General features: G+C 34.9%; 1 protein-coding gene across 1 annotated transcript; it reads right to left on the minus strand.

Annotated features, from left to right (window-relative positions):
• Window positions 1-2,854: 2,854 nt before the first annotated feature.
• On the minus strand, window positions 2,855-27,033 carry LOC123551658 (uncharacterized). The gene is made up of 8 exons (XM_045340737.2): window positions 26,812-27,033; window positions 25,508-26,498; window positions 16,895-17,021; window positions 10,045-10,210; window positions 8,520-9,561; window positions 7,564-7,681; window positions 6,206-6,360; window positions 2,855-5,879 (listed from the first exon to the last, which is right to left on the minus strand). Exons 2-8 carry the CDS (start codon window positions 26,485-26,487, stop codon window positions 5,786-5,788), a joined length of 2,682 nt encoding a protein of 893 aa, XP_045196672.1. The 5' UTR covers window positions 26,488-26,498; window positions 26,812-27,033; the 3' UTR covers window positions 2,855-5,785.
• Window positions 27,034-27,491: the final 458 nt, after the last annotated feature.

Below are 27,491 nucleotides of genomic sequence, written 5' to 3' on the forward strand. Positions count from 1 at the left end.
CATGCATGGATTTTAAAATTACTACACATGAATGTGTGGCACAGTAAGACGACGTGTCGCGTGCAAGACCCAGGTCTGTAGGTCAAAGGTCCTAAACTCTAACATCGGCCATAACTATTCATTCAAAGTGCCATCGGGGGCATGCGTCATCCTATGGAGACAGCTCTTGTTGGTTCATTTTTACCTCTGATGAGCAGATACTCTCCACAACGGTAAGCGGCAGTAAAGAAGTGTTCCCTGCCATTATCACTGGATCTGTCAATATAGCTGTTCTACATATAGCCTGCTTGATTGTAATTGCCACTTCTTGAAAGTAAAAATAATGGCAGGGAACACTTTGCTGTGATCTCACTTCTTTAAAAACATTTACATGCAGGACTGTTTGAGGATGCAGCATCATGTACACTTGATATTTATTTTACCGGGGTAAATCAGTATTTTACACATTGTAATATGTTACGATGAAACATTAGTGAAAGATATTTATATCGAAAATATTACCTTTTCATGTGCAGTTGAAAGCAAACAGGGAATTAGTTTGTGTCATAGGGTGAGAAAATTGTGCAGCCAGACTGGAACTCGAACCCGGGGCCTCAGAATACCGTTCCAACGCTCTACCGACTGAGCTATCCGGCCGTCTACACATTTTCTTCCCGTTTTAATTTTTTTGTTGTTGGATTTAACGTCGCACCGACACATGATAGGTCATATGGCGACTTCCCCGTTTTAATATTTAAGTTCTATACCATGACATATTTCCCCACCATCTTGAAATTCGTCCTTGAATTTCAGCAGGTACTTTATATATAAGCAATTACAGGCTTCGGAGACTAACCAGTGTAATGCCGTCACGGTCCCATGTTGGGCGCCAATGTCACAGGATGAGAAAAATGTGCAGTCAGTCCGGGGCTCGAACCCGGGACCCCTCGCTTACAGGGCGAGTGCTCTACCGACTGCCTGACACATCTCCCCTGACGTGACCATTTACTTAGTCCGTACCGTGACATACACCCCCACAAATAGGAAATTCGACCTTGAATTCCGGAGCTACATAATATTGCAAGCTTCGTAAGACTGACCAAGCAAGCACGCCACGGCCCTACGTTGGCCAAATGTCACAGGGTGAGAAAAATGTGCAGCCTGACCGGGACTCGAGTTCGGGGCCTCAGAATACCGTTCCGACGCTCTACCTACTGAGCTATCTGGCTGTCTACACATTTTCTCCCCGTTTTAATATTCAAGTTCTATACCGTGACATTTGTTTCTTGACAACCTCCGAACAACAACAGCTCCCCAGAGCAACAAAAATATATGTCTCCATCAAGTCGCTCTGCAGTCAGGTTCTACCAAACCTGGTATGTAGATAAATATCTGGACACTGAAGTGAGGTGAACTTGACCTTATCATTAGATGTCATGTAACTATCACCCGTCTCCAATATATGTACCAGTGTCCTCTGGTTACCAATGTTTCCTTTATTGCTTCACGTTTCAGGTGCCCCCCCCCCCCCCCCCCCCACCCCACGTTTTCATGACTAAGAGAAATATTTTTTAAGATGTTTGCAACACAAAATTTTAAGAACTTTATGTATATTTTTCACTTAGTGAAGGATCACAACATTGGTCTAGCAGAGTTAAATCCCAAAGAGAACCAGGTGGAAAACTTCTCATGCTATAAAACAATCCTGTGTTTTAAGACTCTAGGTCAAGTACATTTCGAGATACATGGGGGCACAAACTTTCATTTTTGCCTAGGTCAAGGGCCATAACCCTGGTCTTGCAAAGAAATAAAAAGTAACAGGTGCACAAATTCACATGTTGGATAATATTTCTTCATGGTTTAATGGCTCAAGGTGAAATATTTTTAAGATATATGCAACAAAAACTTTTAAACACTTAATGTATCAAGGATGGCAACTCGTTTCCCAAACAGAATACCAGATGCACAACTTCACATGCTATGTAACGATGCCATATTTTATGACTCAAAGTCAAATACTTTTTTAGATACATGCGACACAAACTTGTATCCCATTTATACATAATTTTGACCAAGGGCCAGAACTCGTTTTGGCAGTGATATCTAACAAAACCCTAGGTGCACAAATTCACATGTTGGATAATATTTCTTCATGGTTTAATGGCTCAAGGTGAAATATTTTTAAGATATATGCAACAAAAACTTTTAAACACTTAATGTATCAAGGATGGCAACTCGTTTCCCAAACAGAATACCAGATGCACAACTTCACATGCTATGTAACGATGCCATATTTTATGACTCAAAGTCAAATACTTTTTTAGATACATGCGACACAAACTTGTATCCCATTTATACATAATTTTGACCAAGGGCCAGAACTCGTTTTGGCAGTGATATCTAACAAAACCCTAGGTGCACAAATTCACATGCCAAATAATATTCCTGTAATGTTTCATAATCCTGGGTCAAATACTTTCGAGATACATGTGACACAAACTTAGGCCCTTTTTATGCATATTTTTTAACTAAGACAAGGACCATGACTCTGGTTTGGCTGTGTTAGATCCAAATTAAAACCCCTGGTGCACAACTTTTCATGCTGAATAGCAATCCTGTGAGCTTTGAAGACTCTGGTTCAAATACTTTTCGAGATATGAATGACACAAATTTGGCCAGACTGAAGGCATCCATTGCTCCCCAAAACTTTTGGTGGTGTGTAGGTGGGGGGGGGGGGGACACACAAAAATCTGACAGATAATGAACGACAGGTTGACAATACAAAAATCTTTTGAATGGTTGACAAAGTAATTACTACTTTATAGTTACACAGAAAGCTTTCTGTAAATGGTACTATAAACTAATAACTACTATAGTTTAGATGATATTTATTTTATAAATTCAGTATACAAAAATATTAGCTGTACATAATATAGACAAATTAAACTATACAAAAGTATCACACTTATTCCTTTCCATAATTTCATTATGTATATAACAAATTCACAATATAATGCTTAATGCACTGATTGATATGTTCCTATGTATAAAATATATACAAAGCAATCTAATTTTCTTTTAAAATAAGAGGTATTATTACATACTCGTTTCTATTCCCCGTTAAGTTACACTGGTACCGGAAACGTCAATATTTTTCCATATACTGACGCCTGAATTTCATATCGGGTGCGTGACGTAATTCAGTGTGTGCTGTTGCACTATTTCTTTTCTATTTAGTTCAGTATTGTCAATCCTATTCAGGCTATTGAACAAATTTATGGTATTTACATTATATTATACGTGTCGGTGAGTATGTAATAAAAAGGTTATTATCTTTGCATCGGGAAATATGCTCTCGTTCTTCAGCGGAATAATATTGCGCTCCTAAAGTCGCACAATATTTCCGCTGAAGAACTCATGCATATTTCCCGATACAAAGCTAATAACCTATAAATATACATATAATAAGATGACTGTAAGAACATGCTTACATTATTCTTGCATGCCAGACAGGATTTTCCTGTGTTTTTACCACTGCTGGAAAATCTCGTCTTGCACCCCAGGGTGTAAGATGACTTGTGTGCTGCAATTTATGAATGAATGCGTAAATTCATAAGCTACTATACTAACATAGTGCTCAAAAGAAAAGCATTAGTTTTACTTCATTTCTTCTATTAATTAAAGAATACAGCATGCAAGAAAAAGAATCTATCACTAGTTGAAGGTGCAGACTGAAATATCTAGCTCAAGCGGTAACTCAGCAGAGCCTCGTTACTGCCTAAACAGTTACCCTCAAGCCAGATATTTCCATCCGCACCTTCAACCAGTGAAAGATTCTTATACAAGTGGAATGGGAAAACTGTATTCCTGAAAATTTGCCATTAAAACTATCAATATGCCAATAAAAACACATCTGCAAATAATGTGTGGCTTAATCTCACACATTTCCCTTGTGCAATAATTAAAATTTTCTATGTACAATATTGCATTTTTGACATGATCTTTGAATAATAGAGTCCTCAAAATACTTAAATACAGATTCAATGGTTTCAAAAGTCCTGAACTGAAAAAAACATATCAGAAATAAAGCATTAATCAAATGCAATACTGCAAGATAGATATCTCTCAACTGATTTTGTTTAGTTTTTGTTGGGTTTAGGTCATATGGCAACTTTTCCAGCTTCTGATGGAGGTAGGTCCCTATCCGAAACTGTTTACGGAAAGGGTAGGCACTTGTGCAGAACCACTGACCTGTTAACCAGCTGGACATCTTCCTCCTATTAAGAATTCTACACCACAAGTAAGGTTTGGAACCACATCAATGAGGGGCGAGTAATTTAAAGTCAGTGACCATTACCACTCAGCCGCATAGGCTCCTTCAATCAACTGAACAATGGAAAAACTGCTGAATATTCTTTAGTATAAAACCCTGTTGCCAAAATGAAACACTTTTTCAAAAAGCAAATAGTTTATATTAAGGATTATTCTTTCTATGAATGTACTAGTAGTAGACTTAAAAAAGTTTACACAGTATTTTCGTTGTTGCTGTTGCACAAGAAAACTTAGCACAGTGATCAAGTAAACATACTTTTTTTAACAGGAGAAGTCAGTTTATGATATGGTGGGAGTTTTAAGTATGTACACCTAAACATGCACGTAATTTGTAAAAATTCTGGTTCATTAGATTAAAATTTTTTTTTCCTAATACCTAAAATGCGTACATTCTGTATTCTCCTGTAACATTTTATGATGACCACTGGCATACTGTACACTTAGTTGACTGCAATATCAGACTTATCAGTATTGTACCATGAGCAATTAATTGTTATAATACAAGTGTCAAGTGGGCATGGCAACAGTAACATAAACACCTATAGTGTTATACACTAAGAAAATCACCATACCTAACATATATCTATGAGTATGTACAAATCAAATATATGACGGAATGTTATTGGTATAAATGAAATATCTTTTTCTATATACAGATGTTTATGGATTATTTACAGGTGAAACAACAGAAATTAAAACAGTAACAAAATAAAGAGAATAGAAATTAAAAACCGTAACAGAAAACTTTGAATTAAAAAATACTCCCCCATTTTTTGCTGTTGTTAGAAATGTTTGCAAAGCAAAATCACATCATTAATTTCTTCTTACAGATCTCTCCAGTAAAGCAAATTCTTAAAAAGGCAAAGGGATATTGAATACCACCCCCTCCCCACCCCAAAATAGTTATTTTGAAAATATTCAAATTTTTTAAAAGACAATAAAAAACAACTTAAAAAACATATGACTACTGTGTACAGATAAAATGTTAAATGCATGTACATATGTAATTGTACAATCTATAAATACTCTCAATATATTTTCATTTTGTATGTATATCTAAATGGCACTCAGATCCTGGAGCCCAGATATAAAAGCACTTTTGATTAAAAATTAAAAAACTTGTGTCAATAAGTTTATATCTTTCCTTTAACACAAGAAGTATAGGAGGTCTCACACAATAAGAATGATTTCATTCTATGTTCTTAACAAGTTTCAAAACTGTGTTTTAAACCTCTTTTAATAAGCCTTGTTTAGAAAGCTCATTTTTCTTTGGAGAAATCATATTCAAATATTTTTTTAAAGAACTGTTAAAGCTGCACAATAATTTCTGTTAAGGTTTTTTACATGATGAGAATGAATCACAGTATACAATGTCTGTTTATGCAGAAAGAATCTCCAGTTTCCGTCTATGTTGTTGACAAGTGTATGAAGTAATGTTCTGCGTATGTAGCTGTCATGACGATGTTAGTGTCTCTCATAGCAACAAGGTCAGTGAGGTAACGAAAATGAGGACAATGTTAGCAGCAACAGAACGTGCTCCAGCAATACGGCATTTCAATGTGTCATACCTGTAAATAAAGAAATAAAATACCACTTATGTTTCAGAACTGAAGTTTTCTCTTTGTGCTCAATAATGATTAGGGGCAAGAGCATTCAAATCACATCCAGTATAGCGTTTAGCCATTGTCTCCACAATGTCTTTCCAATAGATAATTACTGCTACAGGGCCAGGAAAAATCAATGAACATATCACAGTGTGAGAACTTTATCTATATGTAGCTTTAGAAAGAAATTACAATATTTAATGTTATAATGTCTGCCTACGTCTATTAATACTCAATTTTAATATGATCATCCTAAAATGAACAAAATGGTATTGTACTGTTGAAGTTACCTGTTAGGTTCACCAAGTCTTTTCTTGGAATATTCCTCCTCCATCGTCTGTCCATGGAAGAACCAGGATAAATCAATGAATGGATACTCGTAACCTTGCCGACACTCGCACTTGTAAGCTCCCTGCTCAAACCCTTTACCTGGGAGTGGCACACACTGAAATAAAAAAAAACTTAAATGAAAATAAACCATTGAAAATATATATTCTAGTTATTCTTTCCAAAACTTCATGTCTTGTGCATCTGTATCCTTAGTTGAGTTCTAAGTTGTGATGAGGTGACTGGCTCTGCATGTATTTCCATGGTGACTGGTACTTCCTCTTTATGTTGCCGAGGCAACAGGCCAATTTTGACACCAGAGAACAACCACAGTTAAAGTTACGTGATTATTCCGCCAGTGCCAAGATCAGACTGTCACTGTCTTTAATGGTGTCCTGTAATGGTATCCACTCTGTAACTGTATCCTGTCTGTAATGGAATCCTGTGTGTAATTATATCCACTCTGTAACTGTATCCTGTCTGTAAATGTATCTTGTCTGTAACTGTATCCTGTCTGTAAATGTATCCTGTCTGAAACTGTCTCCTGTCTATAGCTGTATCTTGTCTGTAAATGTATCCTCTGCAAATGTATCCTGTCTGTTACTGTCTCCTGTCAGTAACTGTATCCTCTCTGCAAATGTATCATCTGTGACGGTATCCTGTCTGTAACTGTCTCCTGTCTGTAACTGTATCCCATCTGTGATGGCTTCCTGACTGTAAATGTATCCTGTGTGTAATGGTATCCTGTGTGTAATGATATCCAGTCTGTAACAATCCAAGTTTCCACAGGACCTGGTGCTTTGTCCAACCTACACATCATGGTGTAACGTCTTCCAGATCTGGTGGCCTTCCAATCTGCTATTCCAAGTGGTTCTGGATGTGTAAAATGAGTTTGCTGGCAGAAATGTGAATGGTATTGTCTGGTAAAAGGTAGCATCTCTATCAATGAGTAAATAAAACTCATATCTTTTGACTGTCTGCAAGTGCTTTCTGTACAAGATAACACTTCATCATCACCAATATGCTGGTCATTCATACCTAGTCAATTTGGAGGTCATATAGTCTTTGAAATAATTTTTAGTTACACAGATTTTTACTTAATCTTTCCATAGTAAATTTTATAATTCATATGCTTACAATTTATATGTATGTTTTAACTGTAAAATTACTGGCTGAACTTTCAGACACAACTCCTGCCATTATATTAATATTTCTTGCAAAATGCAAATATTTTAGCTGTCCTAATTTAACCATTACATACTTTAACACAGGAAAATTTGTGTCATATATTTACAAAAGAAGAATAGATATAAAAACTTACATATTGCGATCTGAAATCACATTTAGCTGTGTTCTTAAAGGCATTGGCAACATAGAAATCTGCTGGACACTGGTTGATGTCTAGATACTTCAGCTTCACATCTATGGTGACCACACCCCTACAAAATATCTTACATTGTTATACATATAGCAACTTCAGCTTGCTTAGTGCTTACGTTGTACTTCCTATCTAGAACAAGTGAAGTGAGCTAAATATCTGATATACAAGTTTGAAAATGTTAAATCTAGACATAGTCATTTTATTACTTAAACAATATTCACTGAAACCATTCAAGTACAAAAAAATCTATAATACATACTTTTTAAACATATCTTTATAACAACAGCCTATGGGTTGCTGACGCTCATGCTAATTTTTGTATAGAAGCGGGGGAAATTAAAAGCACCTGCATATAATTAATATATGCAAAATTTGCAAATAGTTTCAAAGGTGCCTAATTTAACCATTACATACTTAAACAGGTAATTTGTGATTACAGGTTTCTAAAAGGATAGATATAAAACTTCAATTTGCATAAAAATCGCTTTAGTTTGGAGTTAAAGCATTGCAACATAGAAATCTGTGACACTGGTATTCTAGATACTTCCTAAGTACATCATGGTGACCATACATCTTCAAAATAGCTACATTGGTTATAATGCACTTCTTGCTAGTCGGGTCGTTGTATTATCTGAACAAGTGAACAGTTAATATGATATACTTTGAATATGTTAAATTAGACATGACATTTATACTTAAAAACTATACACAGAACCATTCAAGTACAAAAAACTCGTAAACTATTTTTGAAGGCAAAGTATCTATCATTTTTCTCGAGAAACTAAAAAATCTATCTGGGAAACAAGCAAAGAACGATTGCAAGTACATGCTTTTTTATCTATTTTATACATTAAAGTTTTTTTGTTATATACTGTAATTTCACTTATGTTACTTACTTGAACTCTATCTGTGATTTGATGCTGTTTAGACCAAAGAATGGCACTGTGTATGTTGATACCCAATCATCAATGTATCCATCACACTTGAACTCTGGTCGTGTCCACTCCCCATCCTCATAGCTTGGAGCTTTGTATGTGATTGGATAATGTTCAAATCTGATTGAGCTTGTTGAGTTTGGACTTGATCGGATCATGGGTTTGTCGATAAACTTCTTCAGACTATGGAAATTTGTAGCCCATCTTTGCTTCATGCGTCTAAACCAGAGTTTATCTGTGTATCTGTATGCACCAATTCCTGCAGAATCTATGATTCTAAATGCATCAAGACCATCTCCAGGGTTCTGTATACGCCAGGAGTATGGTCCAAAGTATTCTCTGGTGATTGCATTAGAATAACGAGGGTCAGTTGTGTCTACTGGTGGCGAAACTCGGAATTTATACTGGTCAAAGTAAGCGCCAGCACCAAGAACCTTGAAGTCACCCATGACCATTGACAGAACTTCACCAAAAATATGTGTCTCATTTAATCGTCTATCACCTTTAAGATTACCAAACTGTTCATACTCGTCCACGTTCTGTAAGAAGTTACTCAGGAAATGAGATAAACGTAGAGCTGTTCGACCTTGAGCCTCAAACTGTCTCTCTACACCATACCCTGCATCTCCTGGCAGGTACAGTTCAAACGCTTCTCTTGAACGGCAAGTTTCCTTTGTAACGTTATAGAAACGCTGACGTATGTCAGACATTCTTTGCCAAGATTCATATTCAAAAGCCTCTCGCTTCTTCCGAACTTTTCTTGTTTCATCATCATATCGCTTTACAAACTTCTTCCTAAAGGTGGCTGCAACAACACGTTCTTCTCCATCCGCGCTACGGCGCTTCCTCTTGGCAACCAGTCTTAGTTTTGGAGATGCAGACATGTCATTATTAATTGGACTGACAAGTACCTTGAACTCATCTAGCTTTGATGCTGTGTAACGAGTGGAACGCTTCTGCTTTCTGACAAACTCAGGCATCTGATTGGGTACAACTCGCATCTCTGAAATAAAAGCCAAACATTGTCAAACAGTTGTAATTATACATAACATATACATGTACTGTACTTTCAAAGTTACCTGAAAATACAGTTATCAGGTTTGCATGGAATCACTGCATAGTATTTTGAGTTTGTTGACTGGGTCATATATTTATAACCCCTGTCACCTAGCTGTCTTACAAACCACTGTAAAACAACACTCACAAACCATATACAAAATGGCAAAAACAAAATGATGGAAAGTCATACAAATTAATGTGTAAAAGACCCATGTCAAATGTTTTATTTTTTCATCTGCACTTAGTCCTAAAACTGCAGCACAACTAGTAATACCAGTAATAATTCTTTAAATTACAATTGAGAAACATACTCATGGACATACAGCTGTTGCATCAATAGTGTCCCCTATTATAAAATTTTCCAATGAAAACTAAAAACAGTATCTAAATGCCCAAGAAAAACCCTTCCAAAATATAAATCACAAACCTTCAGCTTTGAGGCAGTCAAAACCATACTCGTACTCTTCTTGTGTTGCCTGTTCGATCTCCCATCCTGGGAACGGTCCATCATGCCACCACGGGTAATAGTAACCTGGCAAACACACACATTGGTAACCACCACGACGGAAACCATACCCACTGATTGGCTCGCACTGAAAATTAATTACATAATCTCCTTAGAGCCCTTAATGTACACAGAGCAAAATTTACACACACATCTTTTGCCACTTTTAACACACGGACAGAAAAGTAACTTGTTCCAAACATCCTTTTTAAAGTCAAGTGGTTTATACAATATTGATTACAATGATCTAAGCACTGAAATATAAAACCAAGCCATAAAACTGAAGTTTATTTCATCCAAGTTTCAAATGAAATCTAGAATGAATAAGGCAATATCAAACAGAATGGCAGTATTCTCAAAGCTGTAAAAATATCATAAAGAACTTAAACAATGGTCTCAAGTGCTAGACAATAAATGATTCATTGTATTGTGCACGCTTTTACATGAAAGCTATAAAATGAAATACAGTTAAAGAAATATTAAAGCAAAGTCATAACTGAATAAAACTGATAAGCATATAACATTTTCTCAAAGTAAATGACTGCAATATCTGCAGATTAGGTGACTTCAACCCTTACACTGCTAAATTTCTAAAATGAACTAGTTCATCATTCAATTTGCACTCTACCATTTATTAATCAAAGGAGTGTTCGCTGAAAATTTACTGACTGAATAGCGAACAGTGCAGACCATGATCAGCCTGCAAGGATGTGCAGGTTGATCTTGGGTTTGCACTAGTCGCAAAGGCAAAATAAGTCTTGCCTCCTGCAGGCTAAAGGTTAAAGTTGTTGTTTTTTCTGTTGGCTAACATCATTTTTCTAAAACAGGTCTGTAGTTCATTGAATCTCTAACTAAAATAAATTAAAATGCAGCTACCAAACCCAGTTCCTTAAAGTAACACAAAGTCATAATATTAATGTTTCAGGAAAACCGGTTTTGCCTGTATGTAATTATTATTAACTATACCACCAATATCATTTCTGAGGTATTTCACAAAATCATATAAAGTGGTATGTAAAATTTTACTTACATATGAAAATAGCCCTTAAAATCAGATTTCAAAAGTTAATGACATAGAAAATGTACTAATTATAATAGTTTGCTTGTATTACTTTAATGGCTAATTCAATGAAAAAAAATGTTACATAAATCATGAAATATTTGTAACAGTTATGTAAATCATTTCAAAATGACCATTGGTACATGTATTTTCAATTTACATATCATCGAAAATCAGACTTTCTCTAAGGAAACCTGGCCTCCATCACAAAATATTTTACTGTCATTTACAGTAGTTATTGAAAAGCAAAGGTAAATATATGATGAAGGGTTCAAAGATGTACATCCAATTGTTGTTGTTCTGAACACAAAATGGCAAAAAAGTATTTCTGTGGTATCTGGTAACAATAAATGAGCCGCACCATGAGAAAATCAACATAGTGCTTCTGCGACCAGCATGGATCCAGACCAGCCTGCGCAGTCTGGTCAGGATCCATGCTGTTCACTAACGGTTTCTCTAACTGCAATAGACTTTGAAAGCGAACAGCATGGATCCTAAGCAGACTGCATGGATGCGCAGGCTGGTCTGGATCCATGCTGGTTGCAAATGCTCTATGTTGGTTTTCTCATGGCAGCTCAAATAAAACTTTAACTAACATTAAATTCCTGATTTACCAGTATGTGACATTTTGTATTACATTAGATATCAATCTAATGAAATCAGCATTATTCTAAATGTTGTAATTTTATCCAACATTATACTGGTAAGTTCCCTAGACTACCAAATATAGACAATTTAGAGCAAAAAACTGAAAACATCTGATTATGATATAGATCAGTTGAATTTTTATTTGCACACATCTCAAAAGTGACAATTTAGCAGAAGCAAAATTTATAACTTTAAATCTCAGAAATCTGTATTTTCTTACATATTTTTTTTCAAAATCCACTCACTACTATCACTATTACTGACTTATAATTTCCCCTTTTTCCATAAACTTAAAAAAAAAAACACACATCAATATTACCCTGTTTTATTTCAGTGTGAATTTTCAGTTCATGCTAAATTCAAGTTGGTTCTGTTTAATTTCAACTTCCTTCATAAACAACTTCTAATTTGAAACCTTGAATTGTGACAGGTGGCAATTTTCCTCCTCTTTTATTCAACATATTTTCAACTAATAATTATGGTTTCAAAATTACAGCTGTTTTTTCTAATATGTCCATCGAATGATGGGAAACTGAAGAAATTTATTGTATGTGATATAGCCATTAATTTGCGAATCCCATACTTTTACCACATCATAGTGTACAGTATGACAATTCACAAGAAAGAATATTATGTAATCTGATAGCTAAGACAAAATAAAACTACAGCTTTCTTTAACTTAAATATCTTTCAAATTTTCTAGAATATATAACCAATATAATTTGGCAATAAATTGTTGAAATAGAACCATTTGTAAGTTTACAAATAAAATTCTTACCGGCATCACTAGACAATGTTATGTTTGAAATACAGTTTTTCAACAATGATAAACATGTTCTGATAAACATTTTCATGTTATTTTGATGAAATATTTTCATTTTACATACTAGTATTTTGATACAAATCTGACAGATTTGCAAGTCCAGATAGAAAAGTTTATCATATAAATAATTCAAGGTATGATTTTCATATAAAAATATAAATTAAAGTAAAAAAGTGCATTTACCCCTAATGTACTATTGGAGAAAACTAAGTCATTTTATAGAAAAGAAATAACATCATATTATTAACTACTAGCAACTAAAAAGAAAATATAACAGAAATAATATATTTGATAAAATCTTACCAGTTTATTATACAGTAAATATCTCTCCAAGATCTCCCACTCTAAGCAGTCTAAATAAGAGTTTACTTTAAAACTAAGCCAAGAGCCCTTACATTTTATACCGTTCTATACATGAGGTTTATGACACTTTTCAAACTGTTCAAGTAGAAGAACTGATACAAACAACGTATATGACATGTTGTATGTTACCGTCTCACGCAATCTAAAGAACCACTACCTGTTATAATCAATCAAACTCTGAAATCGGCCAGTAATTTGTCTACCTCGCTTCATTCAAACATTTCCATTAAAAATTCTTAGTTTACTACAAATCAATAACAAACAAAATAAACAAGCAATCAAATCCAAATCAATTCAATGACAAATAAAACAATCTCTTGGGAAAAATTACCAGTTCAAGCAAGAACTGCCAATACTGTTGAAATATATTCCTTTCTTAATTGCTAAATTACTTGTAATTATGATATAATACATAAAGTTATGTTCAATGCAATACATTGACAGCAGCATTGATTAATTAGACAGAAGTGCAGACTGTCTAAAAACTTAAGTTGCTGTTTTAGAAACAAGAGTATAGAGTGCACTCAAAATGAGTTTTATCAGAAAGTCACAAGATCACAAAAATTAATTATATGACTTCTGTTAGGCTTTTTTAAAATTTTATCTTAAAAACAGATTAAAACATCTGTCCGAATAGATGTTATGCACAATTATATGGCTTTTAATAAAGCACACAAACTTGTACAGTTTGAGCCATAAAGGGAGGTAATCAAAGGCAGTGGATTCAGTAACAGATCAATATTCAAACCTTTGACAAATATCAGAGAAATATAATTATCATAAAAAAACAATTTAACAAGAATTTATCATATTTTATGTTCACAATGAAAACGGTGGGTATCCACATAATAGACAAAGACATTATGAGCCTTTAAAATTGTGGTTTAGAGGATTATATGACATACAAGATCAATACTTGTGAACATGAATCAAATACAGCAGCTGTACAGTGAATTATCATAGTAATTAGTAATTACATCTGTCTCCTCATTTACATCAAACTACAATTACTGCTTTTAATACTGTTTCCCCTTAAAACAGAATTTTATACATGATACAGTTACACCTACACCTTTCATGACTTCTTTACTTGTAGTTTAACCTTTCACTCCGCTAAATTTTTAAAATGGACTGGTCCATCATTCAATCTGGGCAATAACATTTATTATTTGAAGGGGTGTTCACTAAAAATTCACTGACTGAATAGCGAACAGTGCAGACCATGATCAGACTGCACAGACATGCAGGCTGATCTTGGTCTGCACTGGTCGCAAAGCCAGAATCAATCGTGTCCAGCATGGTAAGGGTTAAGATAGAAGTAAGATCTTATGTAAAATTATTTACAGAGTGATTAGAAGAATTGCAAAATTAATTAATTAGCAACCAATGACACCAGTATTTTGACATATGAGCCGCACCATGAGAAAACCAACATAGTACGTTTGCGACCAGCGTGGATCCAGACCAGCCTGCGCATCCGGGCAGTCTGGTCAGGATCCATGCTGTTCCCTTTCAAAGCCTATTTCAATTAGAGAAACCGTAAGCGAACAGCATGGATCCTGACCAGACTGCGCGGATGCGCAGGCTGGTCTGGATCCATGCTGGTCGCAAAGCCACTAGGTTGGTTTTCTCATGGCACGGCTCAATTACAACTAAGCTTACTCAAGTCTTTCTGACAAATTTTAAAATTTAATAAAAGCTGCATGAGGCAATAAAACATTTCACATTAACAAGACGGTAATTGATATTAATCAAACTGAATCATGAACAATGCTGAAGTGAAATCAATAGAAAGGAACATTTTGATATCGGTTTTGTTCAGATCTATTATCCTGAAATCAATTCTGACAATAGTTTTAATGTTGTACTATAACTAACAATAACACATAAAACTATTTTTTATTGAATTATTCATTGAAACAGGGTAATCATTTTAAATCTTCTACATTTTTAATGTACAATTTAATAAAGCACTGACGTGGCTTGTGAGAAACAACATTCATCATGTGCTTACATTTTTATCAGAAACTGTAAAATCATTGGCATAAAATTTAGTAGAGGTAAGTTTTGTTTTGTTGGCATTAGAGACACTTCAACACAACAAATTCTCTAGCTGGTAAAGGAAGACTCCAGGTGCCCCTCCCAGCATCATTTCTGCTTTGGGTGTAGAGCCATTTTTCAACAGTATTTCAGTTATATAACAGCTGACCATTAACCTATTATATATATATATATATATATATATATTAAACCAGTGTTCCTGTATTCTGTACCAGTACTTACATGTTCCCCACAAGTAACTGCCAACTTTCCCATATGAATCAAGAGGTGAGAATGAATGTTTTCAGACACAATGATTTCTATAAATCATAACGGCAGTCTTCGCCTTAATTTTTTTTCAGCACTTGTCCTTTCGGGCAAGTAAGTTAAGAAAATCACTTGCCCGAAAACATTTTTACTTGCCCGAAATAATTTTGTTTATAAATATGATGTATTTTGGTTTATGCTTAATTCAACATTCAGTTACGGAGGACATTATGCTTTGCCTAGGGACTGAACTCACGACCCCTTGATTTGAAGATCTGTCCTCTCCTTACTGAGCTAAGAAAGCAGATGAGAGACCCCCTAGGCCCCTACAGCTAAGTGGAAGTGAAATAATTACATTATGTCTTAGCACATCATTGTGTGTAGGTTGGTACAATGCATGCAAGACCTAAACTCATTCAGTAGTGAATCTAAGCAGGAGATTATTTACTCATTTGCACTGAAGAAAGATATGAGACTATGGTTAGATTAGCATTGAATAATTAATTCATTGCAGTAATATCAGGTGGACATTCTCTTTGATGTTGTCTTAATGAACCAGGCTGTTCCCTTAAATGTTTACAGATTTTTACTGTTTTTGTCCAACTTAATTACCAATGTAGTTTCCCTTCACCTAGAACTGGTATATGATAATTCAGTGCAATCTGAAGGCTTACCATTATAGATTCCCTACACCTATGTGTATAATTCAATGCAGTCTCAGGACTGACCACTGTAGTTTCCCTACACCTATGTGTATAATTCAATGCAGTCTCAGGACTTACCACTGTAGTTTCCCTACACCTATGTGTATAATTCAATGCAGTCTCAGGAATTGCAATGTAGTTTCCCTACACTTATGTGTATAATTCAATGCAGTCTCAGGACTTGCCACTGTAGTTTCCCTTCACCTATGTGTATAATTCAATGCAGTCTCAGGACTTCCCACTGTAGTTTCTCTACACCTATGTGTATACTTTAATGCAGTCTCAAGACTTACCACTGTACCACTGTAGTTTCCCTACACCTATGTGTATAATTCAATGCAGTCTCAGGACTTACCACTGTAGCTTCCCTACACCTATGTGTATTATTCAATGCAGTCTCAGGACTTACCATTGTAGTTTAATTCAATGCAGTCTCAGGACTTACCACTGTAGTTTCCCTACACCTATGTGTATAATTCATTGCAGTCTCATGACTTACCACTGTACCGTTAGTTTAATTCAATGCAGTCTCAGGACTTACCTCTGTAGTTTCCCTACACCTATGTGTATAATTCAATGCAGTCTCAGGACTTCCCACTGTAGTTTCCCTACACCTATGTGTATAATTCATTGCAGTCTCAGGACTTACCACTGTAGTTTCCCTACACCTATGTGTATAATTCAATGCAGTCTCAGGACTTACCACTGTAGTTTCCCTACACCTATGTGTATAATTCAATGCTGAGTCTCAGGACTTCCCACTGTAGTTTCCCTACACCTATTTGTATAATTCAATGCAACCTCAGGACTTGCCACTGTAGTTTCCCTACATTTATGTGTATAATTCAATGCAGTCTCAGGACTTACCATTGTAGTTTCCCTACATCTATGTGTACCAGCAAACATATTAGGTGGATCATTTCCCTCAGAGATTGGACACTGATTTATATCAATACGCTCATACTCCCCATCTATGCCCACAACTGCAACAAATCTGAAAAATAGCAAAAATGTTGTTCTATTGACATGTTAAGGGTTCTCATTTGGGTACTCTAATCATGACAATGGGTCAATGATACTGCTCAAAAATATTTACATGTTAAACAAATATAATGAAGTTCACTACTGGTAATTTAGACATCAAACATGTTTGTCCCTAACCAAGTTTGAATAAAGTACGTAAGGCACAAAGTACATGCCATATTTGCTACATGTGTATATAAATCAAGGAAAGTAATATTAAGAACGTACTAGACCAGTTTTAATCAAGCTACTAGACCAGTATAATCAAGCATGCACTAGACCTGTTTTAATCAAGCATGCACTAGGCCTGATTTAATCAAGCATGCACTAGACCTGTTTTGATTGAGCATGCACAAGACCTGTTTTAATCAAGCATGCACTAGACCTGTTTTAATCAAACATGCATTAGACCTGTTTTAATCAAATTTGGTGTGAAATGTGGACTTCGGCTTTAAAATCTAGGTTTTCTTTGTTCTCTGAAACTGCTGAATTCATGGCAAAGATTCTTGTCAAACTTTGCATGAATATGTCTAATCCAGCAGCTGAGCTGAACAGGTATTACATAATAAATTTGAGGCAAATCATTTGGCTGTTTTTAACATGTTGAAAATCTTATTCGTAATTAATGGGAAAACATATTTGTCATTTGTGCTGGGCAGATAATTTAAATCAAAGTCTCATTTATTTTTGAATTTTATGAATTTCTCTCTTCATGCTACTTTGAATGAAATCTTGAAAATTATGATCTTGAAATTATACAATTTCATAGTACAGTGGGCAGGATTTTTTTTCATTTTTGGGCAAAACAACTGAGTGGTTCATGGAGATATAATTTGTAGATTTCAACTTTTGAAGATGAAATGAACAGGAATTTTATTAAATTGAACCCCTAGTATTATTAATTATAAATACTTTTCTCATGATACTACATTGTAGTGTACTATATACTGATTAACATGGGTAAATACAGTTTACAATTCTGAGATCCTTCCCGACAGCTTTTTGTACTGGTTTTCTTTTTTGCAGTAACTGTTGTAATTTCATGTAACTGCCATCTTTTGCAAAAAAAAAAAATTGTGACAGTCACGATAATGCACTGGGTATTACATTTCTGTTATTAAAATAGTACCCATAAATACATATCACTTCAGCTTTATTGATTTCACATTGATGACTTACATTTATCTTTATGTGGGCCTCAAAAAATAACTTGTCATCCCTCTCATTACAATTAAAACTGTGTCTTGCTGTACAGGAGGTAAGATGCCATGATTTTTCTATGGTATATAACAGAGTTACAAAAATGTAAGGGATAGATGTCTTGAACAAATCAGGTGTTGAAAACTTCATACATTACAATGTAACTTCACAATCATCATTTTTTAATTTAATATTAAACACTATTATTTACTAATAAACTTTGATAATGTGGCAGTTGAGTCCAGTAAGTCCAGGGGTGTCCAAAGATAATCCGTCATAGATCTATTGTAAAGCAAATATTGGATTTACCTGTATTGGAAAATAAACAGTGTCGATTGGGTTGAGGTCAACTGCCACATTATCAAAGTTTATTAGTATTTATCTATATCTGTTTATAACATGTAAGTAAATATCGATATCGTCAAAAAAAAACAAAAAAACCCAACATGTTTTTCTCATTTTTTGCATACATCGTGCAATCTGAAGTCATTCAATAAAGACAACAACAAGGCTGTTGTTTGAAAAAATCTTTCAAAATTGGTTACACTGCTTAAATGTCAAAAAGAACATTCAGGTAAATTCTAGCTTGAACTAAATTTTTCTGAAAAAAAAGATCAAAACTAAATTGACGTATTTCTTCCTAGATTTATGGAATATTTTAAAAAGAAATCAGGGACTTTACTTTTATTGGAAGGCAAATCAGAATTCTATTTAGATGTTGAAAAGATTGATAACCTTGCATTTATTTTAATTTTCTGATACACATGGAAGAGTAGAAAGCAACTGTAAACAAGAGCTGTCACAGGAGACACTGAGCACGCTTGACTATTTCGACGCTGGATAGTGAAACTGGGCACATCTGGAGTGTTTAATGACTCCAATGGTGGACGAAAGATATTGCACAATAGCTTGAGTCTGTGTCAAAAATAGTAAGTATTAAGAGATGTAATGATAAAGTGTATAAAAACACTATATAAGTATAATTCCAAGCAAAAAGGGGGCATAATTCATAAAATATTGGTGCAAGAGTTATGCATCTTGTGCCATATGATGTGGGTGATGATGTGGAACAACTACTTCAAGTTTGAATCAAATGCATTTCATAATAACTGAGATATAGTGAAAATGCATCAAAATTAACCTTAAATTCAAAGTAAAAGGGGGCATAATTCATGAAAAATTTGTGCCAGAGTTATGCAACTTGTGTGATACTACTGTTTGCAGATCAAATTGCCCTTTCCTCCTTTTTGAAATTGATAGAGTTACTCTTTTACGTCACAAAAACCGTGAAGCTGAAGCTATTTTTGGAGCAATGCTGACAGGTTAACCCCGCCTCATTCATTCACGTTGTGGTGAAACTTTTTTCTTTATCTTGACGTCACACAAAGCGCGTGCTCTGACTCTATCTTTGAAGTATCGCCGTACTCTTGCATACATTGTAAAGTGCAATAAATAAGGAGATAATAGATATATATTGTTTCAAAAGTAGAATATAGAATATTTCAACTACGTTCACATGAAAACAGCGTTTTTTATTTGTTATGACAATTATTATCGACGAAATTTCTAACCATGCAAAAGTATACATGGTTTTATAGAAAGGTAGGCCTATCAATTGATCATTGAACCTTCAAGCTCCGCAACACTTGTAGAAAATGTAAATTTTGTTTTATCCATAAAAACTGATTTATTTGATTTTTTTTTTTTGATTTTTTGGTGGGGTTTACGTGTAAAACTATGTGAATTTATCTACTATTTATTTGAAGTCGTTTAAACACTATATCAATTATTAATATACAGGCAGTTGATAAGCCTTGTCTTCGTTCATTGAAAGAACCTGTAGTTATAGACGTTTAGTTTGTTTTATATTTGTGAAGGTCACTCTAAAAGGACCAAAATAATTGAGGATAAATCGCAGTACTTATTGGTTTTATCGCTTGCACAATGTTATCATATTTTAGCTAGTTTTAACCAAAATTTGAAACAACTTTAACATGTTTTACATAGAACTGAAACAAAGGTAATAAAACAACTATAAGAAATCAAATAGTAAACATAGGAAGAAAATATCATTTACAGTAAAGTTAGGCAAGCATTTGTAAATAGATGTTAGGGACCTACGGTGGCATAAACAACATACAGAGCAGAGTAATGGATATAAGAAAGAAGTCACCATAGGAAAATCCGATAGTGAAAACGTACAATAAACAACCAGACGACGACAGGCAACCGAAAACAGGTAACCAGGTAAATTTTAGATAAGAATAATACTGCGAAATTTAGGTGTCCCGTACACAGGAAACGCGTGTGGAGCTTTTAATATCCAACAGATTTGCTTCAAACTTTCAACGTCGATAAAAGATAGATGTAGCTAGAATATTAGGGCATTTTCATTAAGATACAAACTTTAAACTAATCAAAATTACATAAAAACGGCCGATTTTTCATAAATTTACCGGTAAAATTTTATACAGCGCGATCGCAAATAGCTATTATGTCTTATAAGTAAATAAGTTGAAATCAATGCCAAAAATAAAATTGGACTTTCGGCTAGAAAAGGCAAAAACAGAATAGAAAAATCTTTAATAAGAAGAAAATGCCATCAATTTAAAAACATACAGTAAAAACGAAATTGTTAACCATAATGCGAATAGTACGTACATGGAGTAAATAAAAAAATGTCGACGACATAGGCATGGCGTGTAACCTAAAAATAAACATGTGTATGGAAATGTATCGGACGTAAATAGATAGTTGTTATCAACCAGTCAAAAATATAACGATATTCAACTCTTGAGTAAAAATATTTGGACTACCTTTTGATACATGTAAGCAGTGACTGGGAAAGAATTTTTGTCTATGGGACAATGTCTCGTAATACATAAAAAGTTATGAGACATTTGAAAAATTTATGTGACATTCGGAAATTTCTATGAGACAGTTGCAACTTGTGTTCTAGGAATCAGTATCTTTGCAGATTAAAGCACCTCTTACATGTGATAGTAACTTAACACTGTGACAGCTTCACAACTTTATTTTCAATCATTTATGAATTTAAAAACAATGGCAAATAAAGTAACATTTAATACTTTTCAGACTTGAGTGTACGTCATTTAAAAAACCAACACAAAGAACCTTACACTCAACCATAATACTGTTTTTTATACACTTTAAAACAGCTTTATCTTCTAAAGAGTGTGATTGCTAGACTGCCTGCTGAAATTCAATAGCAAGTTTGGTGCCTCAGTTGCATTAACGTGGTCAGAGGGAGCTTCATGTCTCGTCATTGATCATAATAAGCTTGAAGCTTATATCAGACATAAAATTGTTTTTCTTCTCGTTATCAACACATGGTTTACAATATAAAACACCATCAGATTCATATAGCCAAGGCCAGAGTTTAAACCAATTAGACTGAATTTTTCTAATGTGTTTTTAAGTAGATGCAGTTGTTTCAGGCTTTGACTGACTAGACTTTTCTTGATCAACCTCGGTAGGCTCGGTCTCGGATAATGTCATTTTTCGGTGCCTCGTTATTGTTGACATCCTTTTGCATAAAATTAAATGGTAACTTCTGTTGACCTTTAATGGGCAACAATTTTCTCTTTCTGGAGGTCATGCTTGAAAACTTACATAAAAAACGAAGACTAGAAAGAAATATTCTCCCAAAACAAACGTTTCTTAATACCGGAAGCGCTTTCACTACGCGCACAAGTTACGTCCCTTTACATCAGATTCGTACTCAAAAATATTCGAAATTTCGTCCTTTCGCGTTTTTATGCGACGCAGGGCGCACCAGCGCTTAAACTCGTGAGACATTTTTCATTTTTATGTGACTATGGCGCATGGCGCATGGGTTTCCCAGTCACTGTGTAAGTTTATCTTATATTCGCAACAATATCAGCATTTAAACCCAAATCTGGCAATGACAATTTCTTTCGAGTGGAGAAAACTACTCGTAACTGTTTCCTAGGATCGCGTCAAATTAGTAAGACTAAGACTCACATATTCCGTAAGAAATTGCCGACTTTTTTTCAATTAAGGAAGCATGGTCCTTTCCAGGAATCGAATTTATGCCCTTCAATCAACGATGAGCGAATCCAACAACTCAAGTCAGTCACGTTTTATAATTATTGTTAAAAAAATAAACAGGAGGTACATTATTTAAAAATATGCAGCAAAAGGTACTGAAATTTAGGCAGAAAAAGGCCTGTAATGTACAAGAGGGTGTCTTTTTTCATATCCACGCTACCTAAATGTAGTTTGCATTATGGCAAGATTCATTTAAAGTTTAAATGAAGATTAGTTCTAGTACATCTGTTACAATCCAGTTAAGCGCAGTCTATGTAAACAAGTTCATTCAGTAATTTTTACTCGTATCGGAAAGGCGGAGTTATCTGTATAGACGAGATCCAAAAATGGCTCCAGCATCGCTGTAAAGGTACAAGTTTATCGATTTAAGAAAAGACAAAAGGGCAATTTGATCTGCAAACAGTAGTATGATGTGAGTGATAATGTTGAACAACTGTTTTAAGTTTGAATCAAATCCATTTAGTAATAACTGAGATATAGTGAAAGTGCATCAAAACTTTAACCTGAAATTCTAAGTAAAAGGTTGGGGGGGGGTGGTAATTCATTAAATATTGGTACCAGAGTGATGGGCCTTGTATCATATGATGTAGAACAACTACTTTCAGTTTCAATCAAATCCATTTAAGAATAAATGATATAGAGTGAAAGTTCATTAAAACTTAACCTGAAATTCTTAGTAAAAGGGGGGATAATTCATACAATATTGGTGCAAGTGTTATAGCCCTTGTGCCATATGATGTGGGAGATGATGAGGAATAACTATTCTAAGTTTAAAGCAAATCCATCAGGTAATTACAGAGATAAGGAGAAAAAAGAAAAAGTTTTAAGAAACTTTAACCAAGGTGGGGACGCGGAAAGACGCCAACGCCAGGGTGAGTAGCCTACTCAGAGTAGGACAGCTCTCCATATATTTTGTATAGTCAAGCTAAAAATGAAAATGTTCTTTCTTGTGCATTTAGATGGGTATAAATTATACTGGGACTTCTTGCAAGTTATCCAAGAACTGCTAGAAAAGAAAGTGTTCAATATTTCAATATTTAATAATGTTTGTTTTTGGAGAAAATCTGTGGCAATGAAATAAGCGATCAGCAATCATAATCTACTCCAGGCATTCAGGTAAACAATTATTCTGCCATACCTAATACTTAAACTTAAAGCCAACAGGAGAGTTAATGTAGATTCACCAAACAATATACAACATAGGGATTTTGGCAGGGTATGACGGAGTTCATTAATTAGCAAAGGGTGGTGTTCGAATGAATGAATTTTGGCTGTACTATAATTTATGTTAATATCCAAAATATCATCAAATGCTACAAATTTATCTGAGTTTGGAGACAAATCTCAACATTGCTATTACATGCACAGATTCAATCAATCAGATGCTGGCATTCAGACACTGGTCTCAAAACTCGGCTTTATTTTCTTTTGCCCTAGACATAAATAAAATCTTTGACTATCCAGGTGATGCTTTAATAAATACTGTCTAATAAAATTGACTTTACTCTGTGTCAGCGGTAAAAAAGATTATCTGTTTAACTTTTCATAAGGAAATGGGCTACAAGGATTTTTTTAAGGCTGATTTTGGGGCCGAATATGGGCCCCATCCCAATTCCAAAAATATGCTTATTTTCCCAATTTTGAGGTATAAATTTCCAAAAAATCTGCCAAAAAAACCCCAATTTTCCGTTGGTCTCAATTTTCAGGTTTCCAAAACTTTCAAAACACAAAAAAAAAAAAAAAGACTTTTGACGTGACTTACAACAAAAACAACAAGAGCTGTCGGAGGACAGCAACGCTCAACTATTCAACAGCCTTGTCGATTGAATGAATACGAAGGTCGAAAAAGGGACAGAATTTAGTAAAAAAGCAAAATAGGGTTATGGAACCTGCATAGTGCATATCAGCTCATGACAGTGGACAAGTGTGTGAAGTTTCAATCCATTCCCATTAGTCGAAAAAGGGGCATAATTTTGTAAAATGCAAAGTTGAGTTATTGACCATTTGCACTGCATGTCATATCATGACAGTGAACAGGTGTGTGCAATTTCAATCCTTTCCTATTAGTGGATACTGAGATACCAGCTTACATACAAAAACTTAACCAAAAATTTCTATGTTGAAAAAGGGGCATAATTTTGAAATAAAGCAAAATAAAGTAATGGGACCTGCTTTGTGCATGTCAGATCATGACAGTGAACAAGTGTGTGAAGTTTCAATCCATTCCAATTAGTGAGTACTGAGATACCAGCTTACATACAAAACCTTAACCAAAAAAGTCTAAGTCAAAAAAGGGGCATAATTTTGTAAAAAAAGCAAAAAATAGAGTTATGGAACCTGTGCAATGTAAGTCAGTTTATCACAGTAAATAAGTGTGTGAAGTTTCAATCCATTCCCACAAGTGGTTACTGAGTGGTTACTGATATACCAGCTTACATACAAAACCTTAACCAAAAATTTCTAAGTCGAAAAAGGTGCATAATTTTGTAAAAAAGCATAATAGAGTTATGGAACCTGTGCAATGTAGGTCAGTTTATCACAGTGAATAAGTGTGTGAAGTTTCAATCCATTCCCACAAGTGGTTGCTGAGATACCAGCTTACATACAAAAACTTAACCAAATCGTGACACGGATGCGGACGCCGACGCGGATGCAGATGCATGGGCGAGTCCAATATAGCTCTACTATTCTATGAATAGTCGAGTTAAAAATTAAACAATTCTGAAATAAAGGTTGTATGATGGTAAATCTTATTTTATGAATTTCCCAATTTTCGGGTTTTACGCGTCATTTTTCCCAACTGAATGGGCCCCGGGCCCCAGGTTTGAAACGGTAAAAAAAATCCCTGGGCTAGATATTGACCTATGATAAATATTTCAAAATGTTTTCAAGAGGTAATAAAAAATGTAACTTCAACATAATTGTATTTACTGTCCAAACTTGGACACCCATTGACAACATTTTCTTGTTTTAAACACCAATTTAAACATCAAATGGTAATGTACAAGATGAGACGTGTTGCCAATAAGAAGTGTCATATTTGTCACAGAATTTCAAGTCAGGTGCAATTTATGAGAAAAACAAATTGATAAGGAATAAGCAATTCACTTTTAAACATGACAACCAGAAAAACAGAAACATTATTTCTGAACATTGTAATATTACCTAGGTCTTCTGAGATGAATGTATGGAGAGTATCTTGGCATGTAATCAACAACTGGAGCTGACATGGTTGTTATCCACCTGTTGGAACGTCCACAATCAAAGTACGGTTGTGTGAACAACACGGGTAAAGTGATATCGGTATCAGTCTGTCCTGGTTGTGGCGGTCCGAAAAATGGAATACCTTCAAAGTCATCTTTTGTGAATTTTCCAGTCTGGTTGGAAAACTTTACACCAACTGAGTATGTAAATTTACGTAGTGAGTCTTTGTAACCATGGTTATCTGGCCACCAAAAAAGTGGCTTCTTTTGTGTGGCATCTGTTGGATCGTATTCATAACGAGTGTAAGGTGCATACTTATAAGATTCATCTGTGTAATTAGTAACTCTACCAGCTGCATAGTCTTCTACATCAATTGTACGATTTGTCGGTTCACGTAACCAGTTTGTCGGTTCATTATAATCATCAGCCCTCCAAGCTCTTGGACCAAACAGCTTAAGTGTAGTGTTAAAGTCTACTGTGGTATACCAATTTGGATACGTACAATTATTGTCAAAAAGCAAGGATGAGCCGTTGACCCATCCGGGAGATGCTGAAACGTCTGCTGCTGCTGACATGTACAAGTACATCAGACCAGGCTGATGTTCAAAATCACCTGATGTGTTCATTCTCTGGTAAATAAAACTGTAATAGAAGGCCCTGTTGAATGCTAGATTATGCATGTGTAACAGCATTGATCTGTTAGCAAAATATACGTTACTGAGCAGTTTGTTATATATCGGTACGTGTGACACCGACTCCTTCGGCAACTCCAATTCTGACCTTGGTTTTGAGCGGCAGTTCTCTGTTGTAACCGCTGTCATTCTGTCCATTATTTCATCAAATTTGTCTTTTTTCATCCAGGAAAAGGGTCCAGCTCCCACTATTGTTAGGGCTAGTAAGCCCCAAAACACAACTGTCAATACTTTCCTTAAAGTATTCATGATTAGATCACCTGTAATTAGAACAATTTAAATCATTTTCAGGTATTTCTTGTTATCAAAACACAATTTTTTCCAGTTTCGTTTCTTTATCTGTTTTCAAAATGGCGGACTATGTATGTTCAATTATTCAAATCATGTTGGACGCTTCCCCGAGGGGAAATAAAGGGAATATAATACCTGTGTACAGGTGTGTTAATTTAATTGTGCCATTGTTACAGAAGAATTGCAAATAACAAGCAGACATATAGTGAATTTGGTACTGAAAACAGTATAGTTAAGTTTGCAATGTCATTTCACAATTTCTATGCACAAAGCGAAATTTACCTGTACCCCGTCGGGTTCCTTTAATTATGAAAGCGGCATCGATTGATCTATCAGGTGAAATATTAAACTATGTTACAAAACTTTGTCTTTCTTCTACATCGACTTTAACTTTTAAAATTACTTAAATTCATACGATATATTTGTTGTTAGGCCTTGTTATTTAATTTAGAAAGCGTTCTTTGCACAGGAAGCGTGACTCAATTGTGTTAACGTATTTGTCACCAGATGGCGTACCTGCGACATTAATCAGCGCGTGGACAGGTGTAAACACACGCACTAGGTTATTTCCCTTAAATTATCGCAGTTTCCTCCCTTATACTATGAAGTACGAAAAGACGAAATAAAAAAAGATAGGGTCGTGCCATCAATGATATTAGGTCGGAATGCCGATTTCGCTTTAAGACAATTCGATTTAGTATGACCCCCAGGGTCGGACACATTCCAATTAGTATGACCCTGGTTGAGAATTAGCTTAAAGCTATTTCGTTTAGTACGACCGTCGTAAGGGTTACAGCAGACAAGCTTGCTGCTTTGACCGTCCCAATATAAAACAAACTGTATACGTCGGATTAGTTCGACTAGACTAAGGGTTAGACAATTTCAATTGGAAATTTCGAGTTCTTAAGTCGAAATCAGGTTCGGGGTAGGAAGTCGAAATTTCGTTCGGGATAATATTACAG

The sequence above is a fragment of the Mercenaria mercenaria genome, chromosome 4 (genome assembly GCF_021730395.1).
Source record: "Mercenaria mercenaria strain notata chromosome 4, MADL_Memer_1, whole genome shotgun sequence".
NCBI lineage: Eukaryota > Metazoa > Mollusca > Bivalvia > Venerida > Veneridae > Mercenaria > Mercenaria mercenaria.

Coding starts and splice junctions, on each gene's coding strand:
- LOC123551658 (XM_045340737.2), bottom strand. CDS start 26,487: ATGAATACTTTAAGGAAAGTATTGACAGTTGTGTTTTGGGGCTTACTA. Junction 7,682..8,519: donor AAATCACAGATAGAGTTCAA/GTAAGTAACATA, acceptor GATATTTTGTAG/GGGTGTGGTCACCATAGATG. Junction 5,880..6,205: donor AGACTTGGTGAACCTAACAG/GTAACTTCAACA, acceptor CTTTATTTACAG/GTATGACACATTGAAATGCC.